Below are 18,128 nucleotides of genomic sequence, written 5' to 3' on the forward strand. Positions count from 1 at the left end.
AGGTCTGATGTCCTTAGGCATCTAGCGATTGGTGGCTGGCGGGCTGCGCAGCGCGGATTGGACAGAATATAGTCTCCCCCCGCCCCGCTTTGATCCCGCCCCACCGCTTGGGCAGACTGGCGGAAGGGGAAGTGGGGGCAGGCGGCGGTGGGGAAGATGGCGTACCAGAGTCTACGGCTGGAGTACCTGCAGATCCCACCGGTCAGCCGCGCTTACACCACCGCCTGCGTCCTCACCACCGCCGCTGTGGTGAGCAGTTGCAACGCTAGCTTCTCGTGACTTCCAGCTGGGTGTGACTGGGTCCCGAGGAAGCTGGGGTTTGGGCCTCGGGGAGGCCCAGAGGGGCTGGGTCTCAGGGGTGGGTGGGAGCGTACAGGGCTGTCTCTGGTGTTTGGGGGTGGTCTGGAGAGTGGTGATTGTAGAGTGGGGAGCGTGACTCCTTGACGGGTGGGGCCGGGACTGCACGCCAGTTTCTGAGAGGTGAGGCCAGATAGATAGCGGACCCGGGCTGCTGGGGCCGCCCACCCGGGAAATTCGTCCGAGAGCGCTGGGCGATGGCCAGGCGGTACCATGGTAATTGGGAGGAGAAGGTCCACTTTGTGAAGCAGCTTAGAGATTGACAATAGAAAGCTGGGGATTGTCGAGAGTGAAAGATCCTGAGATAGGAGGGTCCGCGGATATACGGGCTGGCTGGGGGCATCCAGCAATGACGGCGGCGGGGTCTTGAGTCTCGGTTCTGCCATCGTATAAGAGTGAGGTATATTGTTTTACACAGCTGTTTCTGGTGATACTCATGTGATAGGCACATTCGTTGCAGCTGCTCTAACTTGAGCTCTACCAAAGCTTGTCACCACCTGCCTGCCATGCCTTTATGTCAGCCTCAACTATTGCAACGTAAAACATTTATTTTGTGTTAGGTATTGGGAATAGAAAGAATTGCACCAATTCTAGAGGGTTCTTTATCAGTTTCTGTCTCCAGCCTAAGAAGAAGATTTTAAAGGAATTCGGTCTAAGTGACTGAGAGTTGGAAATTGCTGGGCTTGCTGATCTTTCCTTGTAAATGATAAGATTTTGCTTTTTTACTGACTTGCTTTAAGAAGCCCCTTTTCTATTTCAGCAGTTGGAATTGATCACACCTTTTCAGTTGTACTTCAATCCTGAATTAATCTTTAAGCATTTTCAAGTAAGTGGTCCATCACAATCATGATTATTGTTTTAGTTTCCTAATTTGTTTTTCTTACTTTTTAGTAGCAAGTCCTGCCATATACTGTCTCAAAAAACAGTCCAGTGGGAACCTTTGAATTAGAAATCTTATTGTGTGTCTGGGGCGGGGGGTGGTATGACACAATAGTCTGCAGCTTCACTGGACTTTGGAATCACTTAGGGATCTTTTCAGAGATTCTTAAACTCCTTATCGTGTACAAATCAGAATCACCAAGGGTGGGAATTAAGAATCTGTGCGGTTTTGATGTGTCCGTTTCCTTTTTTGGGGAATCACTGATTTGGAGTTAGTGTTGTAGTTTGAAAGGAGACTGACCACCCACCCAGACGAGGTCTCACAGATTGTCGACGTAACCTAGGCACACTCACCGCCTTGGTGTTATCACCACATCCAGTTCAGGAATTCGGTTCTGTTAGTGCTTTCGAATTAATCCATCTTTTAGGGATTGGATCATGCTAGTGAAACTCCAAAAGACTAACTTCTAAAAGAGCACGCCCGGTTTATCAGATTACAGTGGAGGAGAGTATCTTCCTGTTCTAGGGCGATTATACAGGCTATCGGTGCAGCAGGGAGGGACAGGACCAAAAAGGGAGTGCTTCTGCCTTTACAGCTGCTCCACCTGTTTCAGATGTGTGTTACTCACTTTTGACCCCTTTTACTTGCATTTCAAGGCTCAGCTTCTGTGTAGCCGTCTCTGATTCGTCCTCCTCTGTGTCCCTAGGGTGTCTAAATCCTTTTAGAGCAGCTCTCACCCTCTACTTGCACTTATTTATATGCTTATCTCCTCCCCGTGATGAGGGCTCTCAAATCCTGGCTGCAGTCACTGTGTAGAACTGAACTGTGCCAACTCTGATAGTTAATAATTCTCAAGGACTTAACGTGTGAAGCAGTCATGTGGTCTCATGTCACCCACCTTCTTCCTTCCATACTCACATAGGCTTTTTCTGGGAGCTGTAACTCCATCCAAACATTGCTTCCTCACAGCTTGCTTAGGTTGGCTTTGCCTGGGGTTAAACCCTTGATCCCACCTTGTATCTGTATTTGGGGTTGGAAGTTCTGGGTTTGAGTTCAGAGTCTGGCACCTACAAGCTCTTTTAAAGTTACCCAAGTCTCTGAGTTTCCTCATCAGTAAAATCGGAATGGTAGTACTGGCCTGTTTGTCTCACAGAATCCTTAAGATTATCAGATGAGATCGTAGACTCTGTTAAAACATTTAAAAATATTTAGTGTTTTACTTTTTATTATCGCTGGTGTGGGTGAGTTGGGTGGGGAAGGTGTGTTAGGATTTCCATCCTGTTGGGACCTGTAGCAGGCCCTAGAGGAAAGAGTAGAACTGCCCTATAGGGTTTCCAAGGAACAGCTGGTGAATTTGAACTGCTGACCTTCTGGTTAGCAGCCAAATCACTTCACTGCTGTGCCACCAGGGTTTATATGAAAATGAGTATCCCATTATTAGAGCATTAGTGTTTTAGGAAGTTTGCTGTTTGTTCAGACCAGAACTTCAGTATTTGCCTTAAAATTACCCTTTTCTCTGGACATTTCTGACTGCCTAGTAGAAACATTTCGTGGCAGTTTACATTAGATCCCTGGGGTTTTTCTCTGGTATTTCAAGGCTACTCGTTAGATTGCGATACTACCCATATAAAAGGATTGTTTTCTATTCTGCAAATTAAACCTGGTCTTCCCAGCAGATTTTTTCCATGTTTTGGCTGACTATACGATATGGTTTTATTGTTTTGTTGTTTTTTAGTCTTGAATTTTTTATTTTTTCTTTATTGTACTTTAAATGAAGGTTTACAGAGTAAACTAGTTTCTCATCAAATATTGTTTTTTAAAGACACATCACAATTTCAAATTATCTGTCCCATTTTCCTTATTACTTTCAAGGTCCAAATTATATCTTTCATTGTATGTCTTAGTTTTTGGTTGATGTCTTAGTTTCTTAGTATTGCTCTTCAGGGTCAGTATGAGTTGGAATCAACTCGACTGCAACGGGGTTGTTTTTTTTTTTTTTTTTTTTTGGCTCTAACAAAAATGCCAGAAGTGAAAGGCTTTAACAAACAAGAGTTTATTTTGTCAGTTTAGGGGGCTAGAAGTCTGAATTCAGGGCACTGGCTGTAGGGGAAGGCTTTCTTGTCTCTCTTCAGCTTCCGTTCCTTGGCGATCTTCATATAGCATCTGTCTTCCTTGCCTCTGTGCCTGATCTGCTCTTTTTATATCTCGGAAGTATGGTTTAAGACACACCCTACACTGATGACCTCATTAACATAACATGGAAAACACTATTCCTACATGGGGTTACATTCACAGGCTTATAGAGTTTAGAACTTCCAGCGTTTTGGAGGACACAATTCAATTCCTAGTAGTTTAAAATATGGTATTACCATATTTATAGCTTTTGAGCAATCATAGTATGTCTCTTCTGTCTTAATATGAAAGTTTCCTGGTAACATATTTTATTTAATCTCTCTTTTTTTTTTTTTTAACAGATATGGCGATTAATCACCAATTTCTTATTTTTCGGGCCAGTTGGATTCAATTTTTTATTTAACATGATTTTTCTGTATCCTTTTTTTTTACTAAGTGAAGTCAGTGTTAAAACTTTAGGTTTACTTGGGAAATACAATATTAAGGTAAAACTATTAATCCTGTTAACTTATCTTGCTACTATCTTAGCTGTAATGTCTCCTGCATAATAGTATACAGATTAGTTGGTCAGATGGGAATGTTTTGAGGGTATTTGTAGGTCACTGTTCAAATGAAAGGTATTTAATGAAAAAAAAAAAAAAAAGAATGGTATCATTTCTGCGCTTAGGTAGCTTATAAATCTGGTCAGGGGAAGGGAGAAGCTATTTAATAACAAAATAACACCAGTGGATACAAAGCGATGAAACACAATCTGATTACAGGCGGTCCCTGGGTTAGAACGAGATTAGTTAGCTCCTAAGTGTGTTTTTAAGTCGAATTTGTAGGTAAGTCAGAACAGGTACATATGGTTCTTATTTAGCCTTTTAGCTTGAAGGCTTTTCAGTGATTTAAAAGCTGCAAGTGAAGGTCGTTGCGATGAAGAATTGGTTGCAGTAGGGGTTCAGTCGTTTCAGTGTGAGGGCAAATTTACATAACATTAAAGGGCAAGTGTGAGTTGTCCATAAATCAGAAGTGGGTTGGATGTTCGTAACCTGGGGACTTCCTGTACCATGATAATTCAGTTAGCAGGGCTCTGGCATGGGGCTGGGAGAGGGTCCCTGAGGGATGGGGAACTTGGGTCTCCTTGGATCTTGGTTGCTGGTTCTCTTGGCTGAAAAGACAGTACCACCATATCATCTGCTGGGCTGACCATGTTTGGATTTGCCGAAAGGGAGAGCTCTGGTCACATGGGAATTGGGGCCAGTGAGCAGGGCACTTCTTCACCCCCTCCCCCCCCCCCCCGCCCCCCGGGTTCAGAGAGCTGGGGACTTACAGCTTAACTCATCTGCAGTGGACAGAGAGCCCTGGAGGCCTGATGGGATTCCCGCCCTGGGATGGATTCTCTTGTTTCCTATATGGTATCTCATTCTGGTATGTTTCTAATAAGTTTTTTTTTTAATCATAATGCATTTTTATTGAGTAAGGTGTAGAAATGCTTAACCTACCTGTCCTGGAGAAGTAGCTTATCACACAAGGCTTCTTAATGGGGATTTCTTCGAAATTAGATTATGGAGAAAGCAAGGATGGTGAGGATTAGGGTGTGGCTGAGCATGGGGAAGAGGATACAAGTTTGGAAAGCTTTGATAGGTGACCAGAAGCATGCTTATGCAGCATCTGGGACCGGTTTTGGAAAATATGGTACTGCTCTTGCCCTTGCCTCAAATGCCTGGTAAAGAAGGGTAATCAGACCACCACTCACACATGCGTATGGAAGTGAAGGTTCGACTTCTTCTAACGTTGAGTCCGAGTGTACCTAAGTGATGCATTAAGTTTTACTTTCTTCATATTTGTGTGTTTAACATTTTCTTAACTTGGAAACGAAGATACCGTTACTGTCGAATGCTAGAAGAAGGCTCTTTCCGAGGTCGGACAGCAGACTTTGTATTTATGTTCCTTTTTGGTGGATTCTTAATGACTGTATCCTTCAACAAATAGAACAAATACAGGAAAATGTTAAAGAACACCCTCTCCCTAAGGTTTTTCATCTGTCTCCTGCAATTCACTAAATATTCTGAACAAACACAGATGTTAGCCTCAGGGTACTACTGTTAGTTTTGCATCATACTTTATGTGACAACTTCTTCCAAGCCTAGAGGTTGGACAGAATGTCTTTCCACTGTGAACAAGTCGTAGGAACCTTTAATTCAGATGGATTATCATTAAACATCTTAGTTATAGCATTGTTGATGGATGTACTTTCAAACTAAGTTGGTAAAACATTTATTTGGTCACCATCGAAACTAATAAATCGTTTTTTAAAAAATTGATTTGTGTGATAGACTTGGACATAGTCCTGCCTGACAGGATGGCTTTGCCGCAGCTGGCTTTACTCACCTCTGATAAAGTACTGGTGGTAAGCGAGCTGTGATGTAACCCTTGGCCAGAGAATGAACACATTCTGCAAAGAGGCCAGAGCTTCACAGCCAGAGCGGAGGGTTAGTCTGAGATAGCTACAGTCCAGATGATTTGGCTGAGCAGGTTTATGCCTGATGGCTCTAGGTAGTTATTTTTATGCCTTTGATTCTAAAGATGTAACTACTGCTTAACTTTGCCAGTTTAAACTTCCGGTAGAACAAAATCCCGAATTCTCTTTCCCAGTATTCCCTGTTAAACTTGTAATGTTGATATTTTCCTTAATGCCACCTGCTAGCTTTTTGGATTGTTTGTGAGTTTAGTTTTCCTGGGTCAGGCCTTTACAATAATGCTTGTCTACGTGTGGAGCCGAAGGAACCCCTACGTCCGCATGAACTTCTTCGGCCTGCTCAACTTCCAGGCCCCCTTTCTGCCCTGGGTGCTCATGGGCTTTTCCTTGTTATTAGGGAACTCCATCATCGTGGACCTCTTGGGTAAGAGCCTTATCACTACTTTTTCTATTATTTTTACATTTATTTGGTAGCAATTTTTCATGTTCATTCTGTTTGACCTTCATGTATAACTGCTGTAGGACTATTTGACAGCCGTGTGCTGAAAGACTACGATATTAGTACTTTAAGCTCTTAGTCATTATTCTGATACTCATCTTAAATATAAGCAACTTGGGTTGGCAGGTCCACCCTTAATATAAATTTCAACCTTCTCTCTTGTCCTTTATTTCTGGTTGACTCTAGGTATTGCAGTTGGACACATATATTTTTTCTTGGAAGATGTATTTCCCAATCAGCCTGGTGGAATAAGAATTCTGAAAACACCATCTGTTCTGTGAGTATTTAATACTAGGTTACATGTTCTTGCAAATAAACCAGGACAGCATCCGTGGCCTGTTTTCTTGGGAGTCCCGTAGCTCCTGGCACATGGAAACCAGTTTAGTGAGTATTTGCGAACTGAGCAATGGGCTGCAGTTGTGGAGCCCTTGGTCTGGGGAAAAGCAGACAGTGTGAGGGTTGTAGCAGAAGCGAGGGATAACAGGCTTAGGATGTTATAGGGGTGACCTGGTAGTTGTTGTCCCAGATGACCACTAGAACCTTCTGTCCCAAGGAGGAGCTCGATGCTTTTGTGAGAGCTGCTGTCCAAGTTTAGAGAGGTGAGATGGCAAAACTGTGATGAACGGAACATTCCTAATGGTGGAATTTCTGGCCTTCCGACCAAGTGGTAGAGATAAGCAATGAAGTAGAGTGGAAATAGCTTTGGACTAGAAACCAAGTGTAACTCCTCCGCTCACCAGCCAAGGGATTTTGAGCAAGTCCCTTCTCCTTTATTGCACCTCAGTTTTGTGAGGTAGGGCTTTGCTTTCTCAGACTTCTTTCTACTCTGAAATTTTGTGTCCTTAGGAAATAATACATCAAAAAGGGCTCATTTAATGAATAAAAAATGAGCTTGTAATTATAAAATGTTGTAGAATAGTTACCAGCACTCATCTGTCAGTTTGTCCTACAGTGGCAGCTTGCATGTTGCTGAGATGCTGGAAGCTATGCCACCGGTATTTCAGATACCAGCAGGGTCACCCATGGTGGACAGGTTTCAGCGGACCTTCAAGACTAACACAGACTAGGAAGAAAGACCTGGCGGTCTACTTCTAAAAAAAAATTGGCCAGTGAAAACCTTATGAATAGCAGTGGGACGTCGTCTGATACAGTGCAGGAAGATGAGCCCCTCTGTAACAGGGGCCTCAAACATGGCAATGATTGTGAGGATGGCCCAGGACCGGGCAGTGTTTCGTTCTGTTGTACATAGGTCGCTATGAATCGGAACGGACCTGACAGCACCTAACAACAACAAATAACAAGTTAGTTAAAAAAAAAAAAAAAAGACAAATAAAATCATCCACAACCCCACCTCTTAGATATTAACACCGGTTATCATTGTTAAAGTTTTGAAATGTATTGTTCAGTCTTTTACTATCCATGTACTTTTAAAAAATCTTATTTCATAACGTTTTTAACTTAATATGTTGTAATTTTTCCATCATAAATTTCCTATAGAATTGTACCAGCTCATGATATTCCGTGGTATGAATGTAGCATAATTTTATTAACCCCCTATTGGTGGACATTGACGTTAGTTTCTGCTTTTCCCTTGTATAATGGGAGTGGCAAACATCCTTGTAGCTAAATCTATACACACATCCATGATTATTTTCAAGGGATCAGTTCTAAGAAGTGGAGTTGTTACTTTGTTTATTGCGAGATTGCACAAATATGCAAGTTTACATCTCCTTCAGCAACGTGTAAGTGTCCATTTCCCCACATCCTCATCAGATCGGGGAGGTGTTTTATTTAACCTTTGCCAGTTTAGTAGTTGTTAGATGGTATCTCATTGTTTTTTATGAAAAGGTTTACACACACACACAGTCTTTAATGGTTATGAGCGGGGAGAGGTATGGGGAAGAGAAATCATTAACTAGACAGTAAGCAAGTGTTAACTTTGATGAAGAGAAAGACAACACAAAATACAGGTGAAGTCGGCACAACCTGACCAAGGAAAAGTCATAGACGCTTCCTAGACACATCCAAAGACTTTGAGGGACTCAGTTACTGGGGCTGAGGGTGGGGACTATGGTCTCAGGGGACATCTAGGTCAACTGGCATACCATAGTTCATAAAGAAAATGTTCTGTATCCTACTTTGGTGAGTAGCATCTGGGGTCTTAAAAGCTTCTGAGCAGCCATCTAAAGTACACCTATCAGTCCCCGTCCTGTCCAAAGCAAAGGAGAACGAAGAAAACCAAAGACAAGGAAAATATTTGTCCAAAGGACTAATAGACCTCCACCAGTCTGAGCCCAGAAGAGCTAGATGGTGCCCAGCTACCACCACCAAAAGTTCTCGCGGGGATCACAATAGAGGGTCCCAGACAGAGCTGGAGAGAAATTTAGAACAAAATTCAAATTCGTAAAAATAGAGCAGACTTACTGGTCTGACAGAGACTGGAGGAACCCCTGAGACTATGGCCCCTGGATACCCTGCTAACTCAGAACTAAAGCCAGTCCCGAAATCCACCTTTCAGCCAAAAATTAGCCAGGCCTATAAAACAAACAGCAGCACACATGAGGAACGTGCTTCTGTGTTCAGTCAAGTATACGAGACCAAATGGGCAAAGGTGAGAAGGCAGGAAGAGACAGGAAAACTGGGCAAATGGACATGGGAACCTGGGGTGGAAGGGGAAAAGGGGAGAGTGCTGACGCATTGCAGGGATTGCAGCCAAGGCCACAAAACAATTTGTGTATAAATTTTTGAATGAGAAACTAATTTGCCTTTAAACTTCCACCTAAAGCACAGTGAAATTAAAAAAAAAAAATTTTTTTTTTTTTTTTTTTGGGGGAGGGAACAGTTTCAGGCTTACAAAAGATGGCAAGTATAGCACAAAAGACTTGTTTTCTTTATTTGTTTGAAAGTAAATTCTCAACCTGATGCCCCATCATGCCCTTTACATTTTCTACAAACAAGGACATTCTTCTACATGACCGTAATCAAAATCAGGAAATCAGCGTTCGTCCTCGGACTGGCTTCCAGTATTAGCCATCGTCCTGATGTTCTTTACAGCTGAAGAATCTAGCTCATATCCAGGCTTTTCGTTTGGCTATAATGTCTCCTTAGCCTACATTGGAACGGCCTTTCCTTGGCTTTTCTGACATTGTGATTTTTTAAGATTATAGGCCCAATTTGTAGACTTGCCTCTCAATTTGGGTATATTTCTTGTGTCTTCACTATGAGAATGTCACAGAAGCGATGCTGTGTTCTTCTAATTACAGCCCTATTGACACAGGACTTTGATTTGTCGTATTTGTCAGAGTGGAGAGAATCACTTGGATTGCTTGGCTGAGGTGTTTGTTGGGGCTCTCCATTGTAAAGTTACTCTTTTTCCTTCGTAATTAAATTTCATGGGAAGGTATTTTGAGACTTGGAAGTACCCCTTTCTGTATAAAATTTCAACTCATTTTTATCTGTAGTGATTCAGGGTTTCGTATTTATTCATGGATTGTAATCCCCTTCAAACTGTCCTCTAGTCCTTTTCAACATGTCCCTGTCGTTTTTTTTGTTTGTTTTTTTGAGCGTTTCCTTACTTTTCTGACATAATATGTTTCAGGCTTGTCTTGCGTTTTCCTTGATCCAGTCACTATTTGTCCGAGGAAACCTGGTTCCTTTTAGTGGAGAGTGACATTTAGAAGTCGAGATCTGTGTACTAGATTTGCTGGTTGCTCTTGCACTGTTCCCAGGTTCTCTCAGTAAAGAGAACGGGAATTATGTGAATGTGTGTCCATATTTTAGATCTATATATCCTAAAAACACAAATCTAGACACATCCTCCCAGGTCTAGGACAACCCCACCATGACTTAGTCTAGTTTTTTTTCTTTCTTTCTTTCTATATTTTTTCCTCCAGTATGCGATTAATGAAAAATGTCACACTTACAAGAAAAGTGGAAGAAATTGTACAATGAACATGTTTACCTACCATGTAGATTCTAACATTTTTACTGTGTCTTGGTATTGGCTGTTTCTCCATCTTCCCATTGCAGTACATTTAATTCTCTATTAAACATTTCAGCATGCTTATAATCAACTATAATTCAGTGTTTATGTACAACAAAATGCACAAATCTGAGGCATGCGATTTAATGAGTCTTAGTAAATGCATATATACCTGTGTAACCCAAGGGGACCCTGATAGCGTGGTAGTAAAAGCTAGTAAAAGCTACGGCTGCTAAACAGAAGGTCAGCAGTTCAAATCTACCAGGTGCTCCTTGGAAACCACATGGGGTAGTTCTACTGTGTCCTATAGTGTTGCTATTAGTCGGAACTGAAAGCAGTGTTTTTTGTTTTTTCCGAGTTTTTTTTATGTAACCTGAATGCCTATCAAGATAAAATTACCATCACCCAAGAAAGTTGCCAGATTTCCTTTCCCTGTCAGTCCTTGCCCCAACAAGCAATCACTATTCTAGTTTTGTTCCCCCGTAGGTGTGTTTTGCGTGTTCCATAACTTCATGCGTGGAGTCATACAGTATGTACTCTTGTAAAGGTTTCTGTCACTCGGTGTAATGTTTGCGAAATTCATCCACATTGTTGCATGTATCCACCGTTTGTTCCTTTTTATTACTGAGTAATATTGCATTGTGTGAATATTGACGTATCTTTTCCCATATTTCTGTGTTCTCACTGACAGTAAGAAATCTGGCTCCTATTATCTTTAATATATTTATTTATTTAATTATCCACCCCCCCCCCCCCCCTTATGTAACCAGTGTCCCATCTCTGCCAATCCTCCGCCATGTGAAGGCCTTGCTCACCTGGCTCAGCCTCAGCTGCTGCCCTTCTCTGGGGGTTCTCCTCACCTTCCTCCGGCTCTGACACCACATCCCTGGCCAGGCCACCTCCACGTATGGATGCCCCGATTGGACTCTGACTCCCTGTGCCAGGCTGGCCCCCTGTCCCTTCCTTCTCAGGCTCTGGCATTCTGCTCAGGGCCACCTCTGCCTCCCTCCCCTGCACGCACACTGCCCCACCTAATGACTTCACAAGTGAAGTGTTTCAGAAGGGGTCTTGGGTTTTATATGCCGTCTTAGTTTCCTGGTGCTTCTTTAACAGATATACGACCAGTGGGTGGCTTTAAAGAATAGAAATTTGTTTTCTCACAGCTCTGGAGGCTAAAGTCCAAATTAGGGTCTCAGCAGTGTTAATCCCTTCCTTGTTGGTAGCCTTGGGTGTTCCTTGGTTCCTTGGTGATACTTAATGGCATCTGTCTTCCCCTGAATGTGCTTGTGTGTCTCTCTTTATAGGGCTCAAAAGTGGTTACGTTTAGGATCCACTCTACACGGGTAGGACCCCAACGGATTGATTGCATTTTGGGAGGTGATTAATTAATTAGGTCAGATTACACCTCAGGTATAGGGTTTTTTTTTTCATAGGGGTTAGGATTTAATCCATAACACATGCTTTCCTTTGATTATGAAAACGAACATTTTCATGTATATTGGCTTTTTTTTTTTAATTAATTTTTATTAAGCTTCAAGTGATCATTTACCATTCCAATCAGTCTGTCACATGTAGGTTTACATACATCTTACTCCCTTCTCCCACTTGCTCTCCCCCTATTGAGTCAGCCCTTTCAGTCTCTCGTTTCGTGCCAATTTTGCCATCTTCCCTCTCTCTCTATCTTCCCATCCCCCCTCCAGTCAAGAGTTGCTTACACACTCTCCAGTGTCCACCTGATTTAATTAGCTCACTCTTCATCAGGATCTCTCTCCCCCTCACTGACCAGTTCTTTTCATGCCTGATGATTTGTCTTCGGGGATGGTTCGTATATTGGCTTTTTGGGTTTTTAAATTGCCTCTAATGCCCTTTGCCCATTTTTCTATGGATGTATTTTATTTTGAGGGCAGATAGAGGATGCTGTGCTTCTTCAGTGAAATTTTGAATTACTATGTAATAGTATTTTAAAAGTCATTTGGATATTTGCTATCCCTTTTTATACTCTATAGGAGCCCTGGTGGCACAGTGGTTAAAGCACTTGGCTGCTAACCAAAAGATCGGCGGTTCAAACTCACCAGCTGCTGTGTGGGAGAAAGGTGTGGCAGCCTGCTTTTGTAAAGATTCACAGCTTTGGAAACCCTATGAGACAGTTCTGCTGTGTCCTGTAGGGTCACTATGAGTTGGAATCGACTTGACAGCAGTGGGTTTCGTTTGGTTTTTGGTTTTATACTCTATAGTATACCCTGTTAATTTTTTAAATTAAAAAAGGTATTGGTTATGGCAAGATTGTCATGATATATTAAATGAAAATCAGGTTACAAAGCAGAAGTAGTGTGATCTAACTTTTGTAAAATTATGTATATGAAAGTTCTGAAAGAGTAAAGAAAACAACAATGACTGTCTCTGGGGATTTGGGATGTTTTGTTTATATGTATTTCCTATCTTTACAATTAATGTATTGCTTTTGTAGTAAAAGAGGTAAAAGTTGATGCAAATGTTAGTTATGTATGCCTTCAAAATAGGACAGCTGCCTGATTGACAAGCAGATGTAACGTTTGTCCGTTGGCGGAGACCCCGTGCCATCCAAACTAACCTTGCGATATTTGGGACCCGAGATGACTGCAACTAAATCATATCTGTAACCTGTCTTTTAGGAAGGCTATTTTTGACACACCAGATGAAGATCCAAATTACAACCCACTACCTGAAGATCGGCCAGGAGGCTTTGCCTGGGGCGAGGGCCAGCGCCTTGGCGGCTAAGGCGGCAGTGCCAGCAATGAGACCCATCTGGGAAAGACTCGAGTGAAAACCCCACTGGGATTGTTTTACTCTCTGTGTTGCAAAAGTGTGGACACTTTTGACAGCTTTACAGATTTTAATTCAAGAAGCACTTTATGAAATGGTACACTGATTAATCCAGAAGACCTTTCCAGTGGTTTGCCAGTGGTTCCTCACTACACTCGTACAGAAAGTGTAATCTCTTCGAGCCACAAAACTGGAGAAACAAGTACCCTGCTGCCTCTAACTAACAAGTACATGAATGCTTGAGTTCTGTGGCGTAAGGCGGGGTTTTTTCTTCCTCTTCTTTGATAGATGAGGCCGTGGTGTAAATGGAAGTTTCAGAGAGGACAAAATAAAACTGAATCCCATCTCTCTCTCACTGTATTAAAGCTTTTGTGTGTGATCTTTTAAATTATGACAGTGTATTCTAGCTCTCCTGCTTAGGTCTGAGCTCAGAGCAGTTGATACGCCTGCTCACCTGTGTCTTCAGCTTTCGACTGGCCTTCATTTCAAGAAGATTGGAAGTACGTGGCCCGCTGCCTATTCACAAATCAGGACTGTTATTGCTGTGGAATACATACCTTACTAATTAAGGATGCTAGTTTCAGCAGGAAGAGGATTTATTTCTGTTGTCCAGATAGTTTGTTCTCAGTCTGGGTTTTGCAAAGCCTCAGATGCCAGACAATGTGGAAAGGAGGGGTGGGGTGTGGCTCTTGTAGCAGCAGGATTTGGCTGTAGGCAGAAAGCTAATGTGGAGCCTTATTTACTCTGCTTACATTTCTATATTAAGAAATATCCAAGGAAAGACGGGTCATGGCTACATGTTAGGAAAACTACAGAAAGATCTTCTGACCTGGAAAGTCAGTTAAAATATAGACTTGGAGCCAGGTGAACAGGTACAAGTTAGGCGGGCACAAGTTCCTCCAGGTCTCTGGCTAGTTAACATTGATCATTTGTTTCATGTTAGGTTAGTCTGAGACGCTTTTCAGAGCCAAGCACTTGGTTTATTTTCCCAGTGAGGTAGAACTCAAACAAGGTCCAAGGAAGTATGCAGTTAACGCCTGTGGTTCAATAAATTCTTGTCCCAAATATGAGCTCTTCCCAGGTCTCAGCAGGATTGCCTTCACACTGCTTAAGTAATTCAGAGAACCCAGAATAGTAAGACTGGTACCTCCAGAAACGAGATGATTTCAGATGGTTTTTATAAACATCATGTAGCCCCAGGACCACTTCCCCAAACCTGATTGTCAGTGGTATTTCCAGCTTGATTGTGTGGTAGGTAGCTTTCGATAGTGAGATTTTCCTCAGAAAGATGGACATGAAGCTTGAACGTCATAAACATCCTAAATGGGAATTCTCCGATTGATTTTGAGGTGAAAAATAACTGTCTCTAAATCTAATTGGAATATTCATAAGTAATCGATTTAACATTAGTATTTTAAATGTTTCTAGTACATGACCTTGACTATGATTATTGCAGTTTTATGGAACTTTGGCTAATGGGAATGCTGTTTTCCTGAACAGTTCCACAGTCTTATTAATACTTTAAATGCCAACCTTGGATGTGTAATCCTTAGGGGATTCTTAGGCTTTGTCATATCTTTGTTCAAGAAAGTTTAATCAGTGACTTTTATTACAAGTTTTTGTTACTATTATTGTTTGTTGTAGGGCTAGGTTAGAGGTTTCTTTAGTTTTATTTGTATTCCCTGAGTTAACTTTGAGTTACCCGATTTATGGAATTTTTTGGTAAAATTTTAATCCTAATTTCTTACTAACTGTTCATTTAGTTAAGGAGTATTACCTGTACACATTAATGACTGGATAAAACAGGAAGCAAAATTTGAATTTATAACGCAGGGGCAGGCAGTTATGGGATTTTGATTTGCCTGAGTTTATAGGGTGAAAATTCCTAGTGGCAGCAAGTCAGGGTGTGCTGCCACTCTGTGTCCCTAGACCGTGGTAGCGCCAATCACTGCCCTCTTGCAGTTTGGCCAGTCCCACGACCACCATCCCTAGCCCTGTGTTACTTGACAGGACACCTGTGCTTACCTGGACATAAGGAAAAGTCCTCAGTTCTTTCCCAACTTACCTCTCGATCTTGATCCTTCCAGAACACACTTCCTTTTTGTAATGCAAGTCAGCTGAAAAAGGAGATTTGATATGTGGAATTTTACTTTGCTATCAACTTACCAGACATCCATACAATTTGAGGGATTGTTGGATTCTTCGGTAATGCTGAAAAGCACACCCGGCTAAGGCGTAATTTTTTTGTTACAGAAATACAGTATATGTTTATTTAAAATAAAAAATGGATGTGTAAACTGCATCTCCCTAGGAGGTACCTTTTATATACATTTTGGTGTGTGTGTGTGTGTTTTTTTTCCCCATTATGGATTTCTATTTGTTTCTCTCTGCCATGTGTTCTTTTTCTGTGTCACTCTTGTATGTCATCATATTTTTCATACCTCCTGTGTAGTCTAAGCAGAGAGCACCCCAAGTCCTGGATCTCGGGAATGCAACGCTCACTCTGCTGTGGACGCTTGTACAGACCTCTGGAGGGGCTTCCAGAATTAGGAAATACTGAAGCTGTTGCCATGTTGGCTAAGGGGCTTCCTAGAATTGTCACCTCTCCTGCCAGCATTTTACATTGTGGCTGTTTTCCTTTGGTGAGTGCCATCTGTGTTGTTAGTCACAATCCTGCCATTATTTTCAGTGCTCTGCGGGATGCCCTCTAAACTACTTGCAGATTTTATGAGTTTGCATCGAAACTGTTGAACTTTGATCAAGTTGCTTATCCACAGTGACTTAGTAAGCTCCCGTATCAAATACATAACTTCTGTCTTCCTCTGAACCTTATTCCTACTTCTACCTAAGAGGGACCCATTTACATCTCTTCAGTCCTTCAAATGGAGCACTGGTGGCGCAGTGGTTAAAAGTGCTCAATTGCAAACTGAAAAGTCAACAGTTCGAACCCACCAGCCACTCCATGGGAGAGATGTAGCAGTCTGCTCTTGAAAACATTTACAGCCTTGGATGCCCTATGGGGCAGTTCTACTCTGTGCTATAGGATTGCTATGAGTCACAGTTGACTGGATGGCAGTGGGTTTGGGTTTGGTCAATCCTTCAAGGCACAGTCCGGTTCCTGGCTCCTCAAATCTTGACAGCTCAAATCTCAAGACCCATTTCATTGTTGCTCTTTGAATCCCCATAAAGCCTCAAGTTTGTATGACATATTCTTACACCAAATAACGTACTGTCTTGTACTGTTCCTAGCTGGTTCTTGTGTTTTAGTCTTGTCTCATGAGATTGTAAGCTCTTATGGGCAGGGGCCATGTTTTAACTTTTTGTATCCACCACAGTGCCTAGCACAGTGCTTGGCACATCGGTGCTGAATAAATACTTCGTTTATTGATCAGCAAACTACTATCTGGTATTTTTAATTATAGGGGGATTAGCGTGTATGCAGAAACCCTGGTAGCATAGTGGTTGAGTACTACAGCTGCTAACCAAAAGGTCAGCAGTTTGAATCCACCAGGCACTCCTTGGAAATGGTGGGGCAGTTCTACTCTGTCCTTTAGGGTAGCTATGAATTGGAATCAACGGCAATGAGTTTTAGTGTGTATGCATGCAAGCTTGTGCCTAGTTGCTGAGGCTTGTGATTGGTCTCTGGAAGTGGGACAGAGCGAAATAACATGTTCAAGCGCAGCGGTTTAGAGGCCCAAGAAGCCAGCCAACGACAGGGACTACCAGCTGGAAGTCATGGTCAGCTAGTTAAGACCATCCCAGACAAGAGAAAAATGAAATGTGTCTGACAATTCACCTTTTGGAGGAATAGCCCGGATATTATTTGAATAATTTGTCAGCATTTGTATAGGATGCCACTTAACCTCAGGAACCTATTCTTTTGGATGGACGGAAGATTTTCTGACTACCAGTTTGGGGGAAATGTGGGCAACATGCTTGATGCCTACGTAGGACTTTATTTTTCAACTCTTTGGACCACTTAGCTTTGAGTTTGCAAAATAGCTGGGTCATTAGGCCAAAGATTACAGAGGCGTAACTTACAGATGATGAAAGAATACAACCCTGACACCCTTCCTGACTTTAAACCATGCAGTATCCCTTTGTTCTGTTTGAATGACTGCCTTTTGATCCCTGTACAGATTTCTCATGAGCACAATTAAGAGTTCCGGATTCCCATTGTCTGCAATGCTATCCATAATTTGTTATGATCCACAGAGTGGAATGCCTTGACATAGTCAATAAAACAGGTGAATGTCTTTCTGGTATTCTCTGCTTTCAGCCAGGATCCATCTGACATCAGTGATATCCCTGGTTCCAAGTCCTCTTCTAAATCTGGCTTGAATTTCTGGCAGTTCCCTGTCAATACACTACTGCAGGCACTTTTGAATGATCTTCAGCAATATTTTGCTTGCATGTAATATTAATGATGTTCAATAATTTCTGCATTCAGTTGAATCACCTTTCTTTGGAATAGGCATAAATATGGATCTCTTCCATTTGGTTGGCCAGGTCACTGTCTTCCAAACTTCTTGGCATAGACAGGTGAGTACTTCCAGTGCTGCATCTGTTTGTTGAAACATCTCAGTTGGTGTTCCATCAGTTCCCGGAGCCTTGTTTTTCACCAGTGCCTTCAGTGCAGCTTGGATTTCTTCCTTCGGTATACCATCAGTTCCTGGTCATATGTTACCTCCTGATATAGTTGAACGTCGACGAATTCTTTTTAGTATAGTGACTGTGTATTCCTTCCACCTTCCTTTGACGTTTCCTGCGTCATTTAACGTTTTCCCCGTAGAATCCGTCAGTATTGTAACTCGAGGCTTGAATTTTTTCTTCTGTTTGTTCACCTTGAGAAACGCTGAGGATGTTCTTCCCTTTTTTCTGTCTCCAGGTCTTTGTACACATCATCATAATACTTTACTTTTCTTCTCGAGCTGCCCTTAATGAAATCTTCTTTTCAGCTATTTTACTTCATCATTTCTTCCTTTTGCTTTAGCTACTTGACATTCAAGAACAA

At 42.1% G+C, this 18,128-nt stretch overlaps 1 protein-coding gene across 3 annotated transcripts; it reads left to right on the forward strand.

Moving 5' to 3' along the window:
- Positions 1–106: 106 nt before the first annotated feature.
- DERL2 (derlin 2) lies at positions 107–13,479 on the forward strand. 3 transcript variants are annotated; one of them, XM_003416862.4, is made up of 7 exons: positions 117–249; positions 1,118–1,183; positions 3,712–3,785; positions 5,233–5,326; positions 6,060–6,255; positions 6,517–6,607; positions 12,964–13,479. In XM_003416862.4, the coding sequence occupies exons 1-7, from the start codon at positions 157–159 to the stop codon at positions 13,067–13,069; spliced, it is 720 nt and encodes a 239-aa protein (XP_003416910.1). In that variant the 5' UTR covers positions 117–156; the 3' UTR covers positions 13,070–13,479. The 3 variants fall into 3 exon arrangements, with proteins under 3 accessions (XP_023412100.1, XP_003416910.1, XP_023412099.1); XM_023556331.2 differs by having other exon boundaries at positions 129–249; positions 1,121–1,183; XM_023556332.2 differs by lacking the exons at positions 3,712–3,785; positions 5,233–5,326; positions 6,060–6,255; positions 12,964–13,479 and having other exon boundaries at positions 107–249.
- The last annotated feature ends 4,649 nt before the right edge of the window (positions 13,480–18,128 follow it).

Source organism: Loxodonta africana, chromosome 18 (assembly GCF_030014295.1).
Source record: "Loxodonta africana isolate mLoxAfr1 chromosome 18, mLoxAfr1.hap2, whole genome shotgun sequence".
Taxonomy (NCBI): domain Eukaryota; kingdom Metazoa; phylum Chordata; class Mammalia; order Proboscidea; family Elephantidae; genus Loxodonta; species Loxodonta africana.